Source organism: Coloeus monedula (assembly GCF_965178545.1).
Source record: "Coloeus monedula genome assembly, chromosome: 2".
NCBI lineage: Eukaryota > Metazoa > Chordata > Aves > Passeriformes > Corvidae > Coloeus > Coloeus monedula.
Window position 1 is genome coordinate 45,960,196 of NC_138782.1, and position 24,146 is coordinate 45,984,341.

The 24,146-nt window shown below is 39.7% G+C and overlaps 1 protein-coding gene across 2 annotated transcripts; it reads left to right on the plus strand.

Moving 5' to 3' along the window:
- The first annotated feature begins 1,354 nt into the window (after positions 1-1,354).
- Positions 1,355-23,868, plus strand: ABCB10 (ATP binding cassette subfamily B member 10). Of its 2 annotated transcripts, XM_082303399.1 has the most exons (13): positions 1,355-1,921; positions 8,931-9,131; positions 9,484-9,686; positions 11,337-11,471; positions 12,859-13,005; positions 13,758-13,893; positions 15,805-15,900; positions 18,359-18,568; positions 18,816-18,895; positions 20,644-20,824; positions 21,068-21,111; positions 22,627-22,661; positions 23,249-23,868. In XM_082303399.1, the coding sequence occupies exons 1-13, from the start codon at positions 1,582-1,584 to the stop codon at positions 23,538-23,540; spliced, it is 2,100 nt and encodes a 699-aa protein (XP_082159525.1). In that variant the 5' UTR covers positions 1,355-1,581; the 3' UTR covers positions 23,541-23,868. The 2 variants fall into 2 exon arrangements, with proteins under 2 accessions (XP_082159525.1, XP_082159526.1); XM_082303400.1 differs by lacking the exon at positions 8,931-9,131.
- The last annotated feature ends 278 nt before the right edge of the window (positions 23,869-24,146 follow it).

Sequence of the window (24,146 nt, forward strand, 5' to 3'; positions counted from 1 at the left end):
TTTGCAGTAGCAAAAGGTTGTTCATGTTTTCCCCGTGATCTTTTGATACAATTTTACACATTTGTAGACTTTAAAGTGTGGTTGTTCGAACCACTGTGGTAAATCTAGTCTCACAAACCGTTGTTAACTAATTTATACAGAAGCTTGACCCAAAATTTTAAAATTGAAGTATAGGTATCCCTATATTGGGCACTCGGGTGAGGAAAACAGGACAGTCAGTTCCCTGCTCTGGCTGCTGGTACTGTGTGGCCTTGGGAAAGTCATGACTGGGTTTCCTTTTCTCAAATGAGGTTTGTGGCAGGAGATTATTTGGAAAATGGTTCGCACCCTGAGCAGTGATATGTGAAAAAATAGTAATGTTAAGGGGTAGGAAAGGACCTTAAAGATCATCTAGTCCTAACCCCCCTGCCATAGGCAGGGACATCTCCCACTGGACCAGAGCTCCATCCAAACTGGCCTTAAACAGTTTCAGGGATGGGGCATCCAGAACTTCTCTGGGTAACCTGTTACAGTATCTCACCATGCTCACCGTAAAGAATTTCTTCCCAATATCTATCCTAAATTTCTCCTCTTTCTGTTTGAACCCATTAGTCCTAATCCTGTGGGCTCTAGCCCCTTGCATGGGCACATAAGGCCAGTTTATATAGATCCTTTAGACACCAGCCTGAGCATGGGATCAGGAACATGTGGTGTCCCTGAAAGGCAGCTCTCCTCCGGATGGAGATTTTTCCCTTGTTTGGACCAAGACCAAACCCATGGACACAGGCTGGCAAGGTCCAGTGGGCAGCCCGAGATGGCTGGAGATATTGTGACTCATGCGGGCCTGGGAGGAACAGGGGAGGGGGCCAAGTCCCTGCTTTCTTCTCCCGGGATTGGCTGCCTCAGCTCCCGTCCCCTCCCAGAGAGTCTCTGCCATCACTGGGCAAGGCAGGTCAGGCTCAAAGAATCAGAGACTTGTCAGGGTTGGAAGGGACCTCTGGAGATCATCCAGTCCAACCCCATGGCAAGGCAGGGTCACCTCGAGCAGGTGACACAAGAACACGTCCAGGTTGGTTTTTTAATGTCTCCAGACAGCGAAAATCCACCACCTTCTTGGGCAGCTTGTTTCAGTGATCTGCCACCCTCAACATTAAGTTCTTCCTCATGTTGAAGTGGAACTTCTTATGTTTTCATTTATAGCCACTGCTCCTCGCTCTCTCGCAGGGCACCACTGAAAAAAGTCTGGCAGCATTCTCTTGGCACCTGCCTTTGAGATATTTATACGCATTAGTAAGATACCCTCTCAGTCTTCTCGGGCGCCATTTCGGCAGGCCCGGGCCCCCTCCAGTCCCTTCCCCGGGCCGTGCGGCGGCAGAGGGCGCTGGCCGGGGGCGGCCGGGAGGAGGCCGACTGCCGCAGCCTTATCAGCGCGCCGCAGGCCGGGCCGGGCCCGCGCGGTCGCGGGTTCCCGGCCGCCGGCCCATGGGCGGCGGCAGCGGCGGCTCGGAGACGCCTCCTCATCCTCCTCCTCCTCCTCCCGCCGCAGACCCGCGCGGCGGGGACCTGCGGCCGCAGCAGTAGCTCGGGTGCCGCGCCGGCCGCATGGCGGGCTACGCGCCGCGCCTGCCCTGGCTGCTGCCGCTGCTGCGCCGGGCGGCGCCGCCCCCCTGGGCTCGGGCAGCCGCCGCGGCCGCAGCGCTCCGCACCCCGCCGCGCCCGCCCGGCAGGTGCGGGGCGCACCCCCCGGTGCCGCCGCTGTCGCCGGGCTCCCCGTCCTACCACCGCCGCCTCCTCCCCGCCGCAGCGGCAGCGGGCGGCGTCCCGCGCTCCCTGAGCACCGCGGCGGGCACGGAGCCGCCGCGGGGATCTGCGGGCTCCCCGCCGCGCTTCGAGGCTCGGAGGCTGCTGGCCCTGGCGCACCCCGAGCGTCGGAGACTGACAGGTACCGGGGCCGCCCCGGGGCTTTGCCCGAGCGGGAGGGGGCGGCGGGCGCCCCGCCCGGAGGGGCTGCCGGGGCCGAGGTGTGCGGCCGGGGTGCGCCCCCGGAGCGGCCGCCGCCGGGGCGAAGCAGGAGGTCCTGTTTCCCTGGCGAACCGGCCCAGCTGGCAGCATCCCAGCACAGCGCGGAATCTTGGAGCGAGCCTTCCATACGTGTGAAAAGCCAAAAACATGCATTCTCCCCCCTCTTCTCACTTTGCCATCTCTTAATCTGTTGGTTTTTGAAGGGAAGGCAAAAGTTTTGGAAGTTAACAGAACTCGGTTCCATTTGTTTAATGCCTCTGTGCGTGTTCAGTGCTAGCTTTGCAATCCACCTGCAATAAAATTTGGGCCCAAGACTCTATGAAATGAAGTAAAAAGGGGAACCGAAGCTTTTTTTTTTTTTTTTTAATAAATGGGAATTCTCTACCCCAATAATTGTTTTGCTTAAAACTTTTGTAAGATGTTTTGAGTATTGTTTATTTCCTAGTGTCTGTGTGGTGAAGTCAAAACACCATGGTTGTGTAAGTTACACCTCTAACACTGATATTTTCAACAGAGTATAAACGAACTTTTCTTGACGTTCTTCTCATGGGTTAATAGGATAATAGCTGTTGGTAAGAAAATGTCAAATTATTATGTGCTTTGGGTTTTTTAAGGCATCTTTATTGGTAGACAGTATGTGCACTATCATGGCAGTGAAAGGCCTGTAGTCTTGCAAAAATTTAGGTAGCTCCTATGGAATGGGTAAATGGTGTTTGAGAGAAGAGAGGTGAGGTAGATAGAGGTGGTTTTTGAAATACAAATACTTCGCACAAGATTTTGAGTGGATATTTACAGAGTTTCATTACATGTTGGTATTATATAGTCAACATAATTTGGATCCAAATGAATGTTTATAGATTTTAGACTACCTGCTGATTTTACAATGAAGTTTTAAAAGTCTGTGGTTTTCCCATTTAAATTAAATCAAGTAAATAAATCAGCTATTTTAAGGATGGCTTTTAGGACCCAAGGCTTCTAAATAACTGAAAATTTAATTTAGTTCACTCTACTGGGCACTCACTCAGCTTGTTTATCACAGGCAGGGTATGGTATGCTTGTTTGTAATTATGTTTTGAAATAGAGCAAAGTATCCTTAATCTGTGCAGTCTTCTGATGGTTTTATCTAAGTAATCAGCTATCACAGTTACTAAAAATCAGCTACATGCAGTTTTATCTTTTGAGATAACAAAATGGCTTGAATTAAAGTTAAAAAAACCCTAACACAACAACTTGATGTATCAAGTCATGAGGATGAAAAAAATATGGAAATGTAATAGCTGCTCTTCAGTGTTCAGTTGGTCTTCATTCTGGGAGAAGAGTGAATTTATGTAAAATTCTTCTTTTTTGACACCCTACTTAAGTGTAAACTTTTGTTGTTTAGTTGTAATTAGGTGGGCTGATGGAAAAGCTAACAAGGAAAATGCTTTTGGTCATTACAGAGTGGAGGGATAACAAATATGGGTAAAATGCATTGTAGGTGGTTGTAGGGAAATTGCATCTACCGATTGTATTTAAAATATGTTAAAATATGTTGCATTTTGTTCCTGTTGAAGCTTGGTACTGAGAAACTAGCCCTCAGAAACTCAGTATTGGTTTTCCTGCATTCAGAAAAAGAGGAAGGTTAATGGTTTCACTATATGAAACAATGAACCAAGGGTAAAACATTTAATTTCCTCTTCCAGTCCACATAACCAGTAAGCAAAAGCTGTGAGATCTCTTCAGAGGTCTACAGGTGCTGTTTAGTTCTGCAGGAAGGTTGAGTTCTTCTGGATTTTCTTCTCTTTTATAGAACCAATGGCTGGTAACATAGGGGTGTAGCAGCACTAGTGTGGAGTGCTGTGTACCTTTTCTGGGATTCCATGTGGTGGTCTGTCTGCTCATAGCAGTTGTGAGTTGAAATTCACAGTCACAGAAGGTGAAGTGGTTGCCGTGAGGACAGTGGAAGACAGTGGGAGCAGAGGATGATTTATGAGGAAGTTGAGTGAGACTAGCTTCACCCATCTTGGTGTGCTGGGGAAATGGTGTCAGCTGATGAGGTGCTGGTACAGAGGTGAAGGTGACCTGCTCCCATTGTGATGGGCACCAGAGGAGAAGGTCCCATCTTGCTGTGCAGGGCCGCCTCATCATCCAATGGCTCAGGAAGAAGCGATGTACTCTGGCCTGGAGTTCCAGTGCGCTGGCACACAGCACCTCTTGCAGAAGGAGCTTCTGACCTTCTGGAAGCTCCTAGGAATGAAAATAAATGTATCAAAGGTCATACTGTCAAAAAAAAAGAAAAAAAAAAAAAGTATCAGTGTAATATGTTCCGTGTCCAGTTACTTCTACAGCAGGGTAGAGCTATGAATATATTTTAAATGGGACATGTGTGTTGAATTTTGTTGCTTGGCATTAAAGTGGTAGAAAGAAGCCTAAATACTATGATGGGAAATCACTGTGTTAGTGACCACAGTTTTGTGTAGTGATTAGGAGTTTGTAAATCCTGTAATACATCCCAGGTTTAACAAAGGAGAGGAGTAGTTGCAGGAATTCTTTGGCTGATCTGGTGTAGTCAGGTAAGGTAAACCTGCATCTTCAGTTAAATTCAGTTCCTGGGGAAGAGGACAGGGCCGTTGTTGAAATTATTACATCCTGCTGTGTGTGAGACCACAAAAATGCCTTTTCAAAATGATCCCTTTTATTTCCTCTTGCCTCCTTGTTTCTCCCCGTGAGAATCTGTCTGTTGCACTTTATCCAAACCACACTCGAAGGAAACAATAGTTCTATTGAATTGTAAAGTAAGCACAAGGAACTCTGAAATTTTTAATTCCATAGCAAAGTGTGCCCTTTCCCTGTATAAAACTATCTGTGCACCGTGTAAGAAGGATTGTTTTGTACACAAGTCTTCTTTAGAGGCATTCAAGAAATGTTATTTCATAAGTTTTATTTGATATTTTTGGCAAATTTGTAATAGCTGCTTTCCAATGGATTAAAATTGGTGACAGTTGCTTATTTTAAACTGGTGGTGAACTGTTAACGAAGCTACTTAAGTAAGACATTGCAGAAACAGTAGCTGCTTATCACTGTGATCAGTTAGGTTCTTAGAGCTTAATTTCCTTGGGGAATGTTGTTGCTGCATTATGCATTTGTATAAATTGTGGAGCTAGGAGTTCTAGCTAGCTAGTACTAGACTAGCTAGTCTTCTATACAAGGTAAATATGAACAAGTTAAATGCTTTACTGTTAAATGCACAATAAAAAAAGAAGCCGTACTCTCTCCTGTAAACCTAGAGTTTTTCTGTTACTTTCTGTTACTTTGTGAGCTGTATTTTTTTTTTTCTGAGCACAGTAACACAGTTGTTCTTAACAATGTAAGAAGGGTGGTTCTAAAACGTTCTTGCATAATAATAGGTGCAGTGTAGATGCCATATATGAATTTACTTTAACACAGAAAGAAAACCACACCACGCATAACCTAGAACTATACAGAACATCCTTAAGTGCATACAGTGTACTCTGGAAGAAGATTTTTATCTTGTAGTAAGTATTTGCAGAGCTGATTCTTTACAGGGTTGATACCCAAAAATATTATGGACCAGGGTCCACCAAGAGGAAATGAACTTTACTCGACCAACAAATACAAAATTTACCAGTGCATCTTTCTCCCGTTAAAGAACAAATGAAGAGCCTGATCTTTCTGAATGCACGTCATAATGTGGTAGATTTTATTCATCCCTCCAAATGCTCTTGTGGAAAGCCAGTCAGCGTTAAGCTAAAAAAATCCCGGTGTATTAAATAAAACTGCACAGATAACTGTAAAAGGACAGACATTCATTGTTACTGGTAGAAGGATATTTCTCACGAATCCAAAGCTTGCTTCTGACCTCCCAGCCCCTATATTTCAATGAAACCAGTACAGTACTTAAAAGATTTCAGGAGGTAACATTCATAGCTTATGGAGTAGTAAAAACTAGCTAGGGTGACCTGTTGCTGGGTTACTGTGCACTGCCAGATATCATCAATACCTCATTTTTCTGTCTTTCATCCCTGATTGACTTGGGTGATTTTAATTCATCTGGGGTAAAATCCTTATGTATTTGTCTTTAAAACAGCCCCTCTCCAAACAGGCTTGCAAGTATTTTGTCTTCGTACACTTCCACATACTATATTGGGTGAGAAAGGTGCTCCGGTAAGAACCAGCAAAATTAGAAACATTCTCTGTCTTAGTGGTGGTTTTGTGTGTAGCAAATTAATTGATGACTCTTTGGAGTCACTTAGTCTGCATTCTGAAGAGAGGTTTCTGATACCTCTGCCTAGTTATTGCTTGTAAACATCCCGGTTTATCACTGGGCAACCAATACCTTGTCCTCGAAGGAAGTTGCAGATTTGCTGTCAAGAGGCAAGCCCATGTTGGCCTTAACAGAGAGTGTGTTGATCTTAATAGTGATAAAAGCATCACTTTGTACAGCAGTCTGGATTTCTGTGCAAGTAGACAAGCAAAATGTTTGCCTAATGTTTCTAAGAGGGTTGCTCAGCTGCTGCTGCAGCCAGCTTGCCTTCTGTTACTACTTTGCAGACCTGGTTTTATAAGTTCCGCTGATCTGCCTCACATTTTCTTTACTGTCATCGCATCGCCTACAAAAAAAATTACTTAAAAAAATAAAAGGGTGTATTTTGGAAGCTTTGTTTGATGTAATTTTGTGGGTAACAGAGTAAACCATGTGAAACTAATACTACAGAGTTTACGCCGACCTTTTTTTTTCTATCAGCAGCAACCTTCAGTGTCACTGGAGTGTCTTCATATCTGGTTTCTGAACACATTGAACTCCTCCCTTCAGCCAGTTATCACCATTAGAGCTCCTTTGAAGGAGGAGATGGAAAGAGTGTTTGCTGGTTCCCGTTTTTTCAACTAGTCATTTTAAAACAAACAAAAACAGCAGCCCCTTGGCAACTGTGCTGTTTTCTAGCTGGTCTGCTGGTCTAATCAAGATGAGAGTCTCAACTAGGGAACCTTATTTTGCATGTGATTTGTGATTAAATTAATAAAGACAGGTATGCTGCTTAGTTCAGTAGTTTTCAGATTGCTTTAGGTACTAGTATTTGCTCTTCATTCAGTTAAGGCTGTTGGAAGTAATTACAGTGAAACCCGTGCTAGTTTGAATGAAGAAGAGCTGAAGATAAATTCAAGCCACTGGACAGAAACATATGGGGGTTTTTAGCCATACAGTCCTCTTCCTTCTGTGAATATTTGTATCTGCAGTTCAGGTGTACTGTTCCATCCGTAACTGAGAAATTGTCTGAACTAATGAACACTGAGCTGCCATGCAGTACTGTGCTTATAATCAATGCTTTTGGCCATCTCCAGCTGCCTTGGAGACCAACCAGCTTTTTCTGACAGGAAATGACCTGAGTTTTGTTGGATTTTTCCCTGCTGCTTTACAGTTTGAATACACCAGTGCTGCCAACCTGTTAGGAAGGTCATTCATGAATTTTTAGCTAGTAAGTAACATCCTTGTGAGATGTGCTTATGGCATAGATCAATAAGTTTGCAGCAGAAGGTTCTTCCCTTTCTCCTCTGGTTTCTTATAGTTTCTATAGCTTCAAGTTAAAGATCCAAATCCTGTATCTTTCACACACTTGCTGGCCTGAGTGTAACACAAGGGAAAGATAGTAAACAAATCTTGAATAAGAAGCACAGGCTGCAGGTATGCATTTTTTGTACTCTGAATTCTTCTTTACACAGCTGTATTTACACTTCAAGTAAAAACTGAGACAAAACTTTCCACGTGTGTGTGGAGGTGGTAAGAGGCGTCAGACTATCTGTGTCAGGTGTTAGAAATATTGCTTACAGCAGTGTGATGCTGGTAGGCTGGCTGCTGTCTTCATCATAGAAGTGATACAAGAAGCTCAGTAGAATGCAACTAAATGTCAGGACTTTCAACACAGTCTATTTTTGTCTTCAAAGGCATTATTTGCTAGTAGTTTTGTAGCAATCCTATGAATGGTTGCTTTAAGTGTGTGGTTGGTTTTTGGAAAATGATGCTATATAAATATCATTGTTTGTTGTGGTTCAGTGGTTTTCATATCAAATTTGTTCAGTTTTCAATTAAGGTGTGATTTTTTTCTAGCTCTCAGCCTTCCAAGCTTGGCTTGCCTTTTTAGAATTAAACTGTGTTCCTGGCTCACGAAATCTCTGCAGATTTAAGCTCAAAAGGCTGAGTTTTGGTCCAGTGGGATTTTCATACTTTGTGATACACCCTCAAAGAGCGACACAGGTTGTTCCATGGGTGATCCTGCAACTGGAATTCAAGAGCTCTGCTTATCAGCTAATGTACTTCTAATTAAGACTTAGGCTATTTTTCTTTTAGGCCAACAATAGTAAAGAGTAAAACAAAATGAATGTTTATAAAATCCATCAGTCAAGAGGAAATAAAATTACGGGGGATTTTTGGTTTTTGGGTTGGTTTTTTTTTTCCTCCAATAAAATTGCATGGTTAAATGGTTCTCAGATGAGATCTTTACTTCAGTTCATTGTTATCTCAAAAACAGACAACTGGAAGCTTTCATACAGTAACAAACATTAATAATAAAATCCAAACGAAACAGGAGCTGAAGGATTGTGTGTGAGAATTTGGTAACTGCCAATGCTCTCTAAGAGTGACACCTGTGAAAAGTTATCTTTGTTGGATGGTGCTGTTGAAGATTAGACAAGAGAAGTGATTCCAGGACTGTGATTGAATACAGAGGCCTTCAGAGTCTTAAAATGTGCCTTGCCTAGGTTAATTTATACAGTGGCTTAAAATACCCCTTTCAGAACTGGGTGTGAAAGAGTGCTGATTATTTCAATTGGCACTTGCAAACTTAATAGAAATTCCAATTGAAAAATCATTTCATTTGTACTATTAATGATCTTGTAACTTCAGAATAACTTTCCTTTCTCTTGTTGATTTGCAGCTGCTGTTGGCTTTTTGGCAGTTTCCAGTGTCATTACCATGTCAGCCCCTTTCTTTATGGGGAAAGTTATTGACATTATTTATACAAATCCCAGTGAGGATTTCACTGACAGCCTGACCAGCCTGTGTGCCTTGCTAAGTGGAATCTTTTTATGTGGTGCTGCTGCTAATGCTACTCGTGTCTACCTCATGCAGACTGCAGGTAAAAACAGAAGCAAAAGTGGTACTGAGAGTCATCTTGTTTTTTGCAGAGTCAGGATATCTAATGATCTTAAATAAATTCTTGGCAATGGCCAAAAGATGATCTTGGAATCAGTAGCTTTTTTTAAGCAGAGGAAAGGTAAACTAATAGTGCAAAGACAAGTATGCTGGAATGATTGCTCAATTTTATTTACTGTTAGGTGACATCTTAAAAATCTCATCTGACAGATCTTACCAGACTCTCTTCCCTGTAATGTGCTTTGTTCAGTGCTGTGCAATCCTGTGATTTTTATATTGTTGGTGTCTGTGTAAAGCCTCTTGTGTCATGCTTGACTGACTTATGTTTCTGACAGGACAAAGAATTGTGAAACGTTTGAGAGCAACCACGTTCTCCTCTATTGTGAAGCAAGAAATGGCTTTTTTTGACAAGAGCAGAACAGGAGAGCTGATAAACCGCTTATCTTCAGATACAGCCCTCTTGGGCCGCTCAGTGACTGAAAACCTTTCAGATGGGCTCAGGGCCGGAGCACAAGCATCTGTGGGGGTTGGAATGATGGTATGGTGGTCTCTTATTTGCTTGACACTTCTTGTAGTTTCACATTTGCTTCTGTTCTGTTAGGTGAGTGTGAGTGTGAGTCAGTCCAGGAACAATTGTGTGCTCTTGGATGCAAGTGTATTTCATTGGTTATCTACAACTGATGCAGAGATGATTGCAATAGGTGATGTGCCTGTAGCCAGCCACTTGATATTTACTCACAAGCAAAATTTGGAGGATGAAGGATTGCAATTAACTACTGTTGCTACCCAAAGTTATCAAGCAAAATGTAGTAGGCAAATAGCTGAATTCCATTCTTACTGGAGATGCTAAAATCAGTGATAACATTCTCGTGGTTGTTGGTAAAATATGGTAAGATGGGCCTGATATGAAAATCATTAAAGTTGGTTGATTCTGGTTAAAGCCTAGGTGAGCAAAGGCAGCATCACATATTTAATTAATGCAGAGGATTTTTACAAGCATTAGTCTTCCTGCTTTAGTCTGTCAGCAAAGAATATATTTATGTAGAAAGCCTGTTAATGAAGGCTTCAGTGCAGTGCATCAGTTAATATTCCTTGGTGGTCAGTTGGTTTACATGAAAATCTGACTTCTCTTGATGGTTTTTTTTTGTGGCATTAATTTTTTTATGCTTATGCATTGATTGCAATTATCTTGAATGAAGGTGTAGTAGTTTCTGCTGTCTACCTGGAGTTAAAAACAGATAGCAAATAGTCTCCTCATAAAAATAAGCTTCCAATATTGTCATTATTAGAAACTGTTAAGAGTTTCCACTATGAAGCTTTAAAGCTTTAATATTTTGTCACTGATAAGAATTATGGCTTTCTGTACTCTCTTACAAAGAGAGTCTAAGGTTTTATCTTACCACAGATAAAATGAGATAACTTTATATAATGCATTCTGCTCCAAAATACTGCCATGAGACGGTTGTAAGAGGTGGGCTATAAAAGCTTGCCCAGAAAGAAGATATTATTATGAAATTATTATAAAGCCTGTCAATTATGTTGATTTTGAATTTTTCTGGAGATTTTTGTTTTCAATACAGAAAGCAAGTTGAAATTAAAACACACTAGATCTAATTTCAATAAATCTTACGAAGAGAACCTCTTTAGGTGCTTCGATGATGATCGTTACAAGTGATAAGATTTGCAGTAGTAAATTAAATACACTGTTCCACCCATTCGTGGGTGTCAGGGAGTACTGGTGGCTCCATCTATTTGTTCCTCAGTTACCCAGAAGTACTGTATGATATTTCTCTACCCACAGTTTCTGTATTACACCACCTATTTAATAGTTGTGAAAGCACTTTAGAAACTGTGTAATAGCTTATGTCTTTCAGCATCCCCAAGAGATTTCCGGGTAGGCCTGTTTACTGGCAGGTTAAGATGCTTGACTAAGACCACACAGTGAACCAGTGAGAAAGCTAGAAATTAAATCCAGACGGCTTTGTTTATAGTCCTTTGTTCTAACCTCCCAAATGCTGTGGAAGAATGGATATTTTGCCTGGAAAAGAATTAAAACATGATAAATGAAAGCATGGCAGCACTAAATCCCTCCTGGTTTTAGAAAAGTAGGAAGGGAAGTTGCACTTCAGTACTCCAGGGATTATTTTTAATCTGAATGCTAAACTCTGACAATACCTTTTTCTTCTAGTTTTTTGTGTCCCCTAGCCTTGCTGCATTTGTACTGAGTGTCGTGCCACCCTTGGCTGTCGTGGCTGTGATTTATGGCAGATACTTGCGAAAACTTACTAAAATGACTCAAGATTCTCTTGCAGAAGCAACTCAGGTAACCTTTCTAGTTAGCTTTAAAGTTGCTCTAGTGTATTTAGGTTAATATCTCTGAAGTTACAGATCTTCTGAAGACAACTGTACTGTTAGTTCTGACCCTTTAGTTTTGCACCTGAGTAGTATGAAAGGTAAATGTCAGTAACGCTTACTCATAGATCTCAAAAACAACCATGCTTCCCTTGTCCATAACAATATAATGCAGAGATACTAGGCCTTGAGAATTTGGAAATGTAGGAAACTATAAGGAGGTTAGACTTTAGCTTTGTGAGAGCATAAAAAAAAACAGCCTATGAAGTCCTGTGTAATTTGGTACCTAGGTTTGAAAAACACTTTTCTTGGATTATGGTTTTGAGCTTAAAGCTATCAGGAGCATCCTAGATGGATGCTTCCTTTGCTACCAAGTCCATCTCTGGAATGCATCCCTGATGCTTGACCTCTCAGCTCTTAAATGTTTATGGCGCCTGTTTCTTAAACATTTTACTGAAAGGTTTAGGGTGGGGAAACATTTTTTATAAAGCATAGAAATATAATTAGGAAAGCTCTAGTTAAAACAGTCACAGTTGTCAACTGTTGTAAACTTGGGATGTCCTTTGTAGGACTGAGCAAAAGGAAGATTAGCCCTCTTCTGTTTGTCTCCCTCAGACTCTGTTGATGGGAAGCTCGTGCCTTTGTAAAACAGGTGTGGGACTTCATATGAACAAGCAATTGTTGCTCCATTCAAATTTTCGGGTTGAATGGGGGATGGAAGAAGGAGAATTGTATTTTTATATCATACTTTTACTTACAAAAGGGAGACTTGTTTTTTCTAAGACCATCACAGTGTCCATTAACAACTTAGTGTAATTGGTTACAATTCAGGTATTTTAGAATTAATACTTTGCTGTTTAGAAGTTAAAATACTGAGTTGAAATGAGACATTAGTAGTTGGGCTAAATTAATTCCCAGCATTGCTTTGATCAAATGAGTGGAATTGTTTTAGGAAATAACTGCAGGCTTTTTTGCATGATTTAGTATGGAACAGAATATTCTTTATTTTTTCTCTTCCCACGTTGTTATTGCAAATTATTGTGAATAGTAATTTCCCTATGGGTGTTGTTCACACCAAATTTTTTAACCCTACTTTTATATTCTTCTGTCTCTGCTAGCACTTAAGACAATCTTGAGGTTTTTTAAAACTGCCTGGGCATGCAGTTTGCTTTTAACTTAATAGAATTTTAAAAAAGGGAGTTGGGGTGGGGAGAGGAAGGCATGAGAAATTTTACAGTGCTATCCAAAGATATGTAGATTAGTGAAGTGATATTGGTTTAACTTTCAGATGTTCTGTAATGTAAGCATTTCAAATTGTGTGTCTCTGTGCATCTGTTTTGTGCTTTGCTTCTATGCAGTTAGCTGAAGAGCGTATCGGAAACATCAGAACAGTTCGAGCTTTTGGGCAAGAAGTGGCTGAAATGGAGAAGTATACAAATAAAGTTGATTATGTGCTACAGCTGGGTAAAAAAGAAGCACTAGCTCGGGCAGGCTTCTTTGGAGCAGTAAGTATATTTTAATGAAAGTAAGCCAACCATGTTATGCAAAGTGTCAATTGTTTCAAAACTCCTGATGATACTTAGAAATCTGCAAATAAATGATTGAGAATAAATTGAACCTACATAAAACTGTGAGAAGACTGGACTTAAATCAGTCAAAATTGCTGTGAAACTGCATTTCAAGATAAAATGATATGATAAAGTTACTTTAAGCCTCTAGTTCTGCCCCACACCCCATAGCTGGGGACTACTTCTCTGAGGCCACACCTTCTATTCAAGGAATTAAACCAGTGGAAACCCTCCCCTGCCCTTTGCATTTAGAGGTTTGGCTCCCTGATGAGAGGAGCATCAATTCATAGGGAGATGGGGAGTGCACAGGTAGGGGAGGGAGGCTTGGATTTTTCCATAACTTTGTTTAATCGAATTCTAAAAGTGGAACGTAACTGCCGACTACCAATTCTTCCTTGGTAACGATGGTTAAGAATAATGTTTAGTGTTCCTTTCCACCTTGGGGAAAAAAAGCCAAAAAAGAGTTGCTTGCTTTTTGAACACCTGTTGGATAGCACAGTGCCACTGGATGTCTGGCTGGCTGTTGGCTGGCTTTACGCTAGAATTGTTGAATTTACCTCACTCCTCCAAAAGCCTAGATACCTATAGTGTGAGAGTTCTTTTTATTACAAGGAAAATTCTGAGACAACATTTTAGAGGATGAAATTTAAGATGTATGTGACAAAATCTGCCTTTTCCTTTTTCTTTAGACTGGCCTTTCTGGAAACCTAATTGTCCTCTCAGTGTTATACAAAGGTGGATTACTAATGGGCAGTGCTTACATGACAGTTGGTGAACTCTCATCTTTCCTAATGTATGCTTTCTGGGTTGGAATAAGCATTGGAGGTATGGAATGGAAAATTAGATTTTCTTCACTTCAAAGCATTACAGTCATTATAGGGGCAGGAGGGAAGAAGCTCTCAAAAGACCTGACTTTCTTAAAAAGTCTTCCAAATGAACTTCTCAAGAAATCATAATTTTTTTTTCTGAAGAGTTAATGAAAATAATAATCTATAACTTAATATAAGCCTTCTTTTTCCCCAAAAGAAAGGTTGGTTTTTTTCAATGTGGGCATATGACAGCATATATTACTTTAATTTTCTTCAGGTCTAAATTAAGATACTTGCTGTATTGTGTATAGCATTTAGCTGTAACTCAGTATAGAGTGTCCTCAACTAGGAGAGTAAACAAAGTGCCAGCAGAATACTGCACTGTGGTGCTAACCTTCTGGTTTTGCTTACTCACTGACTCCTCCTTGAAGCCCACACTCTGTAATCTACTGGCCCAGCAACAAGATGTTCATCTTTTTGACAGAGCTGTCTTCATGACTGCATACAGGCAAAAATGAAGATAAGTTGCTTGGAAGTTCGACAACTAACTGGAAGCATTCTTCTTTAAACTGAGTCTGTTACTTCTGATAGACTAGGAGGGCAATGCAGCTTGCCGGTAGTTTTCTTTTTTAAGACTAGGCCTGCTATCATGGGGAGCACAAAGATGTGCCTGAGGGCAAAATTTAACAAACCTGCTTCCTTATATGTCAAAATTCCAGTGGCACCCATTCCAACTACTAGCCCCCTTTCTTCTCTGCTTAAATCATTGAAGTTTGCTCAATGGAGAGATATCTGGCACTTTGAAAACATGGGACAAGCTAATGTTAAATAAACGAAGATTAGAAGCACTGCTAAAAATCTCACTGAATTAACTTTTATTTGCTATAAAATAGCAATTTGCTATAAAAATTGCTTTCAGGTAGTCCTCAGCAGCAACATGATGAAACACCCTGCCTACACTTAAAAACCTTGAGTTGGGATTGTTGCTCTGCAAAAACAAACCCATTATATATATATATATATATATATATATATATATATGTATATATATATTTAGATATACATATTTTTTTATATATGCCTTGGGTTTTCTGCTCTCCTGCAATAACTCTTAACACTGTAAGCATTTTACAGTGTAAGTATGTTTATTCTGTTGGAATTCAAAGATAATGAAATTGGTGTCTTTCTTTTGAAAGGCACACAAAAAATTAAGAAATTGGACATTTTATGTCTATGTACTACTCCATTTTTAGTTCTATATTGGTTTCTGTGTTTGTCAGCAGGAAAGCCCTTCAGCTAAGCTACCTTCAAGGTATTCACATAGCTGCTAAAAGCTGGGACCTAGTACTATGTGCAGGCCCTGTCCTTAGGTTTTTCTTTCTCCAGTAAGGTTTGAAGCATACTGGCATGGGAGACACATTTCTTTCCATCGTCCATTCTTCACACACCTTCTCAAGTGTCACTTCAGCCTTAGGTTTTGTGCCCTCTCTCCGCTGTGGCTGACTCAGTCAGGCTCTCCTGTTCTAGTGTAAACCTGTCTGACAAAAAAGAGCATGCAGAATGCTCTGTTCTACTGAATCATCTGGAAATATAGCTGGTTGGATGCAAAGCTATTTTCCTATAGTTGGATGCTGTTCTTCCTGACAGGTGAATGAAAAAGGGCATACATAAGATGAAGTGTATTAACATTTTCTTTTCTTCAGAGTGATTTGTTTTACAGATATAAATAAGAATGGTGAATAAGGGTTATTGGTAGCTCTCAAATGAGACTGGATAGGATTTAACACATTTAACAGTTTGTTGGAATAAAAGATCCCCTACACATCTGATCCTTTAATGCTGTTGCTGAAAAGTATAATGCTAATTTTATCTCTTCTATGTCTTCCATTCAATATAGATGCATAATACTGTTCTGCTTTTTGTTTAGGTCTGAGTTCCTTTTATTCTGAGCTAATGAAAGGACTAGGTGCTGGTGGACGTCTTTGGGAACTTATTGAAAGGAAGCCCCAACTTCCATTTGATGGTGGGTTCTTGGCTTGTTACTGTTTGAAGGTTGATTTTTCTCTTAATGGTCAGCAGTACTTTAGAAGGGTATGTGTAATACTTACAGGTAGTTCTGACTTACACTAGATATAGTCGTAACCCTTCTGACTTTGCCTAAGTACAAAACAGATGATGAAAATTTCCTTTAATAAAAAAATTTAGAAGCCAAAAGTTTGGCTTAATTAATTACTTTTGGTTTAATTATTTTTTATTTCTTTAATTCCGAATATGACTTTAAATCATATTACTTTCTAAGTTATGTGACAGAGGACATGGTCATTTCTAGCTTTTTTTGAATTTTTTGTTGATGTCATCACTACTTCCTCTTGATTCAGCTTCAGAGTGAAAAGAGTGGAAAGAAGAAAAAGGAGAGGAGGGAGGAGCTCTGAGATGGCTGTGTCTCATATTTCCACTGAAAGGCTTACCGTGCTCATCTCTAATGGCTAAGAAATGATCAGTCTGAAAAGAGAAGCTTTCAAAACCAGGTGGTTTTCATTAAGAGTATTGCAAGTTTAAACATTTCATACTAATCCAGTGAAAACCAGTCCTTAGTAAGACATGTTGATTTGAATCCTAACTTGCAAACACACAGTTTGAAGCCTTTCCACAACACATACTAAGCTGAATTTTTGAGTTGTTCTGCCATAGGAATCAGGGACTGAGGCATGACTGGGGAATAAAAGGAAGTAAAGGGTAGGGCTGATAGGGGAACTTCTGCTTATTGGGATAGTGTGGATGTGCAGATACAGCAGGTGTTGCTTTTGGAGTGATTTGCACCTGTCTCCTCGCAGTAATACTACACACGTTTCTTCCTTATTTGGGGGGGCAGGGTTTTATTTTTGCAGAACTCTGGTTGTTGCTGGTGAGAACAAGTATCTTGGGAACAAATAATAATGTCTTTTTTCTTGCATCTAGAATCCAAACGAGACAAGTACGTTAGATATTTTTACAGTGATATATAGAGGAAGGACTTGCGGTAGCAGACTTCCTGTATTGCAGTAGATTTCAGTGTTTCAGGCCATGGAATAGACTGTGCAATAACTGGAGCTGAGACTTAAGATAAGTGATTACTTGCTACTGTGGTAATAATAAGAATTATGCTGCTAACACATGATTTAGCAAATACATTTCTTTTCCCAAAAGGAGGTTTACAGGTCATTGTGGAAACATTAAAGTTACAATATGTATGTCCATTGGTTAAAGTCAAGGAAGGAATCTGGAATTGTATGCTCTTGCGTTTTCCATTCCAATGCTACTACCATTAAACTGAAAGCCTGGAGAAGAAATGGAAACCTGGAAAAAAGAAAAGCAGGACTAGTGAAATCTTGATTTCTGCTCATGGGTGTCTTTGTTTCCTATCCACAGTTACTGTTTAACCAAACACTGGCATGTGCTACCATGTGCTGTGGCTAGTTGGGAGTTACTTGTGTGCTGCATCAGAAAAGAATTAAGGGTTTGAGTTGTGTTTCTCTAGTACAAACAAACATGACTCAGGTACTGCTCTAGTACTGCCAGTTTTCACAAAACTGGTGGGAACTTCATCCTTTGGGAACGCAGCCCCACTGTCCAATTAGTTTGTTTTGTATGGATATATGTCACTGGATTTTAACAGGGCTTGAAGAAATATTGTTTCTTTGTCTTAACTATTTATCATCTTTTTCTAGTAATGATATTAAGATAATTGTTTAAATCAAATGCTGTGTTCCAGAAAGAAGCTGGTTTTATTTAACTTTGGTAGTTGTTCATTCATGGTGGTTTCATTCGTGGAAAATTTCACAAACTGAAATTTTCATTTCAGTGAACTGTTGCCTAAGAGTTAGGCCTCTGATTCGTATTTGAATTTATTAAATATGCTTTCCACTGAAAGGAGAAAATAAAACTCAAAATTGGCTGTTAGTGTAACAAACCTAGCAGCAGCTTTATTCCAGTGACAGGAACTGCTCTTGTTCAGAGGAGGTTGTTTCAGGTGACTTTTGTGGCTTGGTGAAAGGGCAATAAATGATTTGCAATGTTTATCTTTTTGTGTTCTATGGTAGCGGGACTTTGGCCTTCACCAATGCCTTTTTATTTCATTGCTCCTAATTGACAAAGCTTAAATTGTTTATAGTATGTTTACTAATTCAGATAATTCTACAAGAAGTGATTGTTTGTAGTGGTTAGGTATTAGCAAGATGCAAATTCTCCCTCTTGCTGTAGGTAGCCTACAGGTTCAGCGCTGGTAGCAACCCGCAATTGCATTCAGGAATGATTGTTGTACCACACTGATTCACTCATGGCTGAAATATAACCACTGCAGTCCTGAGCTGTGGCTTGCAGTTATCCATAGATTGAATGTGGAGATAGATATTTCTACTGAGTGTCTGTAAAGCAAGTTCTAACAGGACTGAGCTAATTTTTGTTTCTATTCACATTTCTGTATTTTATTCTTTGTTATATAGAGGGAATCACATTAGGCAAAGATGTATTCAGAGGTGCTTTGGAATTCAAAGATGTTGAATTTGCATATCCAACACGTCCAGAAACATCAATTTTCAAAGACTTCAGCCTTTCCATTCCAGCTGGCTCTGTTATGGCTCTGGTTGGCCCAAGTGGTACAGGGAAATCAACGATTGTATCCCTTTTGCTGCGACTGTATGATCCTATCTCAGGTATGGTTTGTGTGTTGCTCTCATTTGTGACAATTAATACTTTGCATCTCAGATAAACCTTATAAACAGTTGGGGTTCCTGTGCTTTAGGTCTGTGTTCCCTTCTGGGGAATACAGAATGCATAGCTTTGCATTTTTGATCCACCAGTACAGTGTGTGATTGATTCCTCAGGAGTTGTCATTCTCAGCTGTTCCTTCAGTCTCTTTTCAGTATGTGTCAAACACACTTGACTGTTTCCTTACTTAAGGTACTATCACCGTCGATGGCTTTGATATCCGTCAGTTAAATCCACTGTGGTTCAGAACAAAGATTGGAACAGTAAGTCAGGTAAGGAATAAAAAAAGAAATGCAAGTGGATGAAATAATTTTGTGATCAACTAGCTTTTCCTCACTTTCCTTCTTTTTAAAAAGACATGATCTTGCTCCTCAGTGAAATCCTTCCATCTCACCATAATTGCTGTTGCACATGCTTTGTTCTAAAAATAAGTATTTAGAGCTAGTCCCGGTATTCTGTAGTCTGTTTTTACATAATCACAGAGATTCAAAATGTTAGTTTAGAAGAAAAGTGTGCATGTGGAGACTGCAAGGTAAATTGCTGTAAATTTTGTGTAGGTATGACCAACCTAATGTTTGCTATAATTTGTTGAAGAAAGTAACAAAAAGCATAACACTTAATTGCCTCTTGTATTGATGGAAGTCACACAATCATATTTTACACAGCCATTTAAAAAACTGACCTTCTGTGCTCTGAGTAGTTTCCAGGAAAACATAGTTCCATTAGGAAAGCATGAAAATACAGCATGGTTGGCACTTACTGTTAGAGTGCCACCTGCCTAGCAACCTCCAAACTCTGGAAGTCACTCGTGTCTTAAAAATTAACTATTTTGCCAATTAAAATGTTCGTTCCCTTGTCTCCCCAGATACTTCACAGTGCATTAACTGTTAGGCTGCTGTTCTAGCTAACAGCATAAGGGTAACTGGGTATTTGTTGCATTTCAAAGCAACTTCTTTATGTAATAATGCCACCAAAAGATTTTGTGCAAAAATTATTTTCCTGTTGCCACATGACCACTTTTCTTTTTGAATGAATGTATTCCATTTAAATTACCAGTAGGAGGTCCCTACTGGTATACAAAGGACACGACTATTTTTTAAACAGAGCTCACTTTCCTTGTTTTAGACATTTTCCCATTGCACATCACTTGTTCTATCTCACAGTTCTCTGTTGCAAGCTTTAATACAAATTAAATGCACATAATGCCATAAAATCTGTGTAGAGATTAAGAAAAGAATCATCATTGTTGCAAACCATTGAATACTTCGGGTTGGAAGGGACCTTCAAATGTCATCTAATCCAATCCCCCTGCATTAAGCAGGGACATCTTCAACTAGATATGGTTGCTCAGAGCCCCATCCTTGAATGAGCCTGACTTTGAATGTTTCCAAGGATGGGGCATCCACCACCTCTCTGGGCAACCTCTTTTGGGGTTTCACCACCTGAATTGTAAAAGATGTCTTCCTTTTATCTAATCTAAACTGACCTTCCTTTAGTTTAAAATCATCACCCCTTGTCCTATGACAACAGGCCCTGCCAAAAAGTCTGTTTCCATCTTGCTTAGAGCCCCCCTTTAGGTCCTGAAACACCACAGTCAGGTCTCACAGGAGCCTTTTCTTCTCCAGGCTGAACAGCCCCATCTCTCTCAGCCTTCCCTCACAGGAGAAGTGGTCCATCCCTCCCATTATGGTGATATGTGGCAAAGTACAAAGGAAGGGTTTTTTCATGTTTGAATGTATAGATCTTCCTAAACTCATCCTAAAATATTAGGAATTGAGAGTTATGTTTTGTCAGTTAAAAAGGCAACTTAATTTTTAATTGGTTTTCACTATCCATTTTGGTGTTAGGGGAGGAGGGTTTTTTTATTAGTTTTTAATTCAACTAACTCTAGCTTACATATTCTTCATATGGATATTGTAAGTGGAGTCTTGTAAGTGGGGTTTATGTTATTTGAGATAATAGACAAAACATGCATACAATTACAGATCCACTATATTAGTTATGTGTTTGCATTTGTCAGGAACCAATTCTCTTCTCCTGTTCTATTGCTGAAAATATTGCCTATGGTGCAGAGGATCCTTCTGCTGTGACTGCACAGGAGATTCAGAAAGTTGCTGAAATAGCTAATGCTGCTAGTTTTATCAGAGATTTTCCAAAAGGATTTGACACTGTAGTTGGAGAAAAAGGCATTTTGCTTTCAGGTATGTCTTTATGTTGCTTATTTTAAAAATCTCGATTCTCTGAGTGATGTAAAAATTTCATCATTTTTTGTTACCACTTTTTTCTCCAAGCTGTAGCCTGCCGTAAGTATTAAAGGCATCCACCCTTCATCACCTCCATTCCCCACTAAAGTACATGGGCATAATTCTGCTCAGCCCAGGCATTCAGTTAAAATTTTGTGGCATTTGTTTTCCTATTTCAGTTTACTGATTCTTTTCCCCCAGGTGGACAGAAGCAACGAATTGCGATTGCTCGAGCTCTGCTCAAGGTAAGCCAGCATCCAAACAACTATTTAACTACTTCTTGGGGGGAGGCAGGAAGGAATAAAAAGGAGGAGGTCTTTCAATGGGAGAGGTAGGAAAATATTTTTAAAAAGGAGAATTGTGTCTTTGATGTTAATGAAGTTTGAAGGGGCTGAATGGCTTAACTAATGACAATTTACCTAATGTCAGTGCTTCTTCCTATCTTTCAGCCATGTTTTTTGATAGTTCTTGCCAAGATTGATGTTAAATCATTGTGTAACGGCCCACTTCCATAACATGATGTCAAGGATGAAGGAAGACTTAAAGAATGTGGTGCTAGTAAATGCATATATGACACTTCTGTGTTCAAATCTCTGTCATTCATGGGTTAATTTTTCTGGATTGCAGTTTACTAGTACTTCAGATGCCTTGTCTTAGTTTTGAGGGGAGGTGGCCTGGATTTGGGCCAAGATGGTATTTCAGGCACAATGTTGTGTCATGTTTTTCTTCAAAGATTGGTATGGGTCTAGCTTCAGGACAGGCTCTGTGCTGCACAAATTTGAGGAGGCTTCTGAGGATCAAAAGGACAAAGAGTTTGGTTCAGGAACAGCCACTGGGCCTTGCAGGGAGGCAGTTTGGTGTTGATGCTCAGCTGGAAGTTTTGATCCTTGCTGAACCCAGTCTACATTCATGTTAAGCCACCCAGGTGTCTGTAGCATTCTGGCATGCCCAGTTAATAGGAATTTCAGTATACCAGTTCTCTTTTACCACAAATGATGAAAAGCTGATTGTATTTCAAGTCATGCATTTTATACAGTTCATGGGATTAAAGACTTAATTTCATGGAAGGAAAAAGGTTGTAAAAAATAAATGAGTAGTTGATATATTGGGGTAGCTGGGGGTGCAGTAGCCCCATCTGTCCCAGATAAAAGTTCAAAGCTTTTACTCTCAACTTTATCAAGGAAGTTTGGGTTATGTACTGTAATTCAGAAGTGAATTCTTCTAAGGGATTTGAGTGCTGGCAATTTTTTTTTTTTTTTAATAATCTAGCTGGGAGAAGTTCTTAAATGCTAGTTCTTAAGTACTATGCAATTTACCTGTGGGTGAAATACTGCTTCTTAGTAGGGGTTTGTTACTTTTAATTACTAAGACAGTTCTATATAGCAGACTGACTGTAAGCAGTGGGTAGCTGAGCCTCTGTAAAAGAGCCACATAAGAATGTAGAACTTTTGACCACAGTGCTGCCAAGAATGCCTTAAAAATCATCTCACCCCTTTAGTTTGTATCTTTCAAATGGTTATCTGGGAATAGTATTCTGCTCTTTTAGTTTGGAAAATTTGAAAATGGAGGAGTGTGGTTTCTGTTTTGTCCTCTTAGCATTTAGAATTCTTAGAAGTAGCTCTTTGAATGATGCTCAGTTCTTTTGATGAAGTAAGTACTCTTACTTGGAGTTTTAAGCTATATGAATCCTGTTCTCTATTTATACAAATATTCAGATCTTGTTTAATTGCTATTATAACCAATTTTACTTTCTTTTTCAGAATCCTAAAATTCTTCTGTTAGATGAAGCAACAAGGTAAGAAGGAAAAGAAACTTAGAAATTATGTACCTCTAAAACTCAGATTTGCAGACTGTTCTCTCTTCTTTCTCTGCATGTCATTATACATTATCTAGCCCCTTATTGCTCTCTACCCACAAAAAAGAATGTGCCTTCTAGAATGTGTGACTTGGTTAGGAGACCTGTAATAAAAGCTGTTTATGCAAAGCAGAAAGGATAGCTGGTACATTGTGATTTTTCATGGGGTTAAATTTGTAATATATAACATGATTTTGAAACATCTACTTAAGTCTTTTTTGTAACTTTAAACTTAGATCCTAGTGTAAAAGAGATAGGATTATTCTACAGTGTAGCTGATTTTTTTCCACTTAATTTGGTGTTATTTCTCCATGCTTATTTTTGCATATGAGACTATGTAATGCCAATAACTTGGATGTGAGCACTAAGCGTGTTCACAAAACTTTCCTGCAGTTCCAGCGGTTCATCTTCACCACCAATAGAGAGGGTTTGCAGTCTTGGCAAAATAAGCCTAATACATACAAAACCAACCTGTCTTAAAATAACAAATATCCTTCTCTCTCCTGTCCCCACCCATTCGTTACTAGTGCTTTGGATGCTGAAAATGAGTATCTAGTGCAAGAAGCTCTGGACCGGCTGATGGAAGGGAGGACAGTCCTAATTATTGCTCATCGTCTGTCTACTATTCAAAATGCTGATTTTGTTGCAGTCCTTGGCCAGGGTAAAATTCTTGAATGTGGGAAGCATGAGGAATTACTTGCAAATCCAAATGGACTTTTCAGGAAACTAATGCAGAAACAAGCTTTTCTTCAGAATAATGATACTTTTGCATTAGATTTACAATCCAGAGAAAAGGATGTATTAAAAGAAAATGTATGAGACAATGTATGAATAATGGAAACTTACAAACTACAAAGACTATAACTTATGTTTCAGTTATGTAAAGTAAATGTTATATTTTTCCAAAATGTACAAAATATTCTTTTGAAACTTAAATGTGTTTAAACTTTTTATTGAAAGCTTTGTAATAAGTATTGTAACTTTTAAAAACATTTGTGACACTGAGATAATTTCAGTGCATAAATTTTTCTGCTTGTGTTACTTTTAACTGTCTAGAATCTTGTTTGCTGTAATACACTGTATGAAGATGTGCTCCATTCTCAAGTAAGTTCAGCATTTCAAAGGTAATTAAATGACAATCTTACCATTTTCATATCATTGTCTCTCTCTTTCCAAGGAACTTTTGTGTTTTCTGCTTTGTCAGTAGTCTTAAAGTGCTGGGATTCAAAAATGCATGACACTAACACACTGTGAAAATTGTGACTTCCACTGCACTGTCCTTCTAGTTACCATTTGTTCTGAAATGTGATTGTGTTCTGAACTTGATTATGATCCCCATCTACAGTTCCTGTAGAGAATTACATATAAAACCACATTTTAGAGAGTATGAAAGCATGAGTTGGAGGAAAGTTCTTTAATAAAACA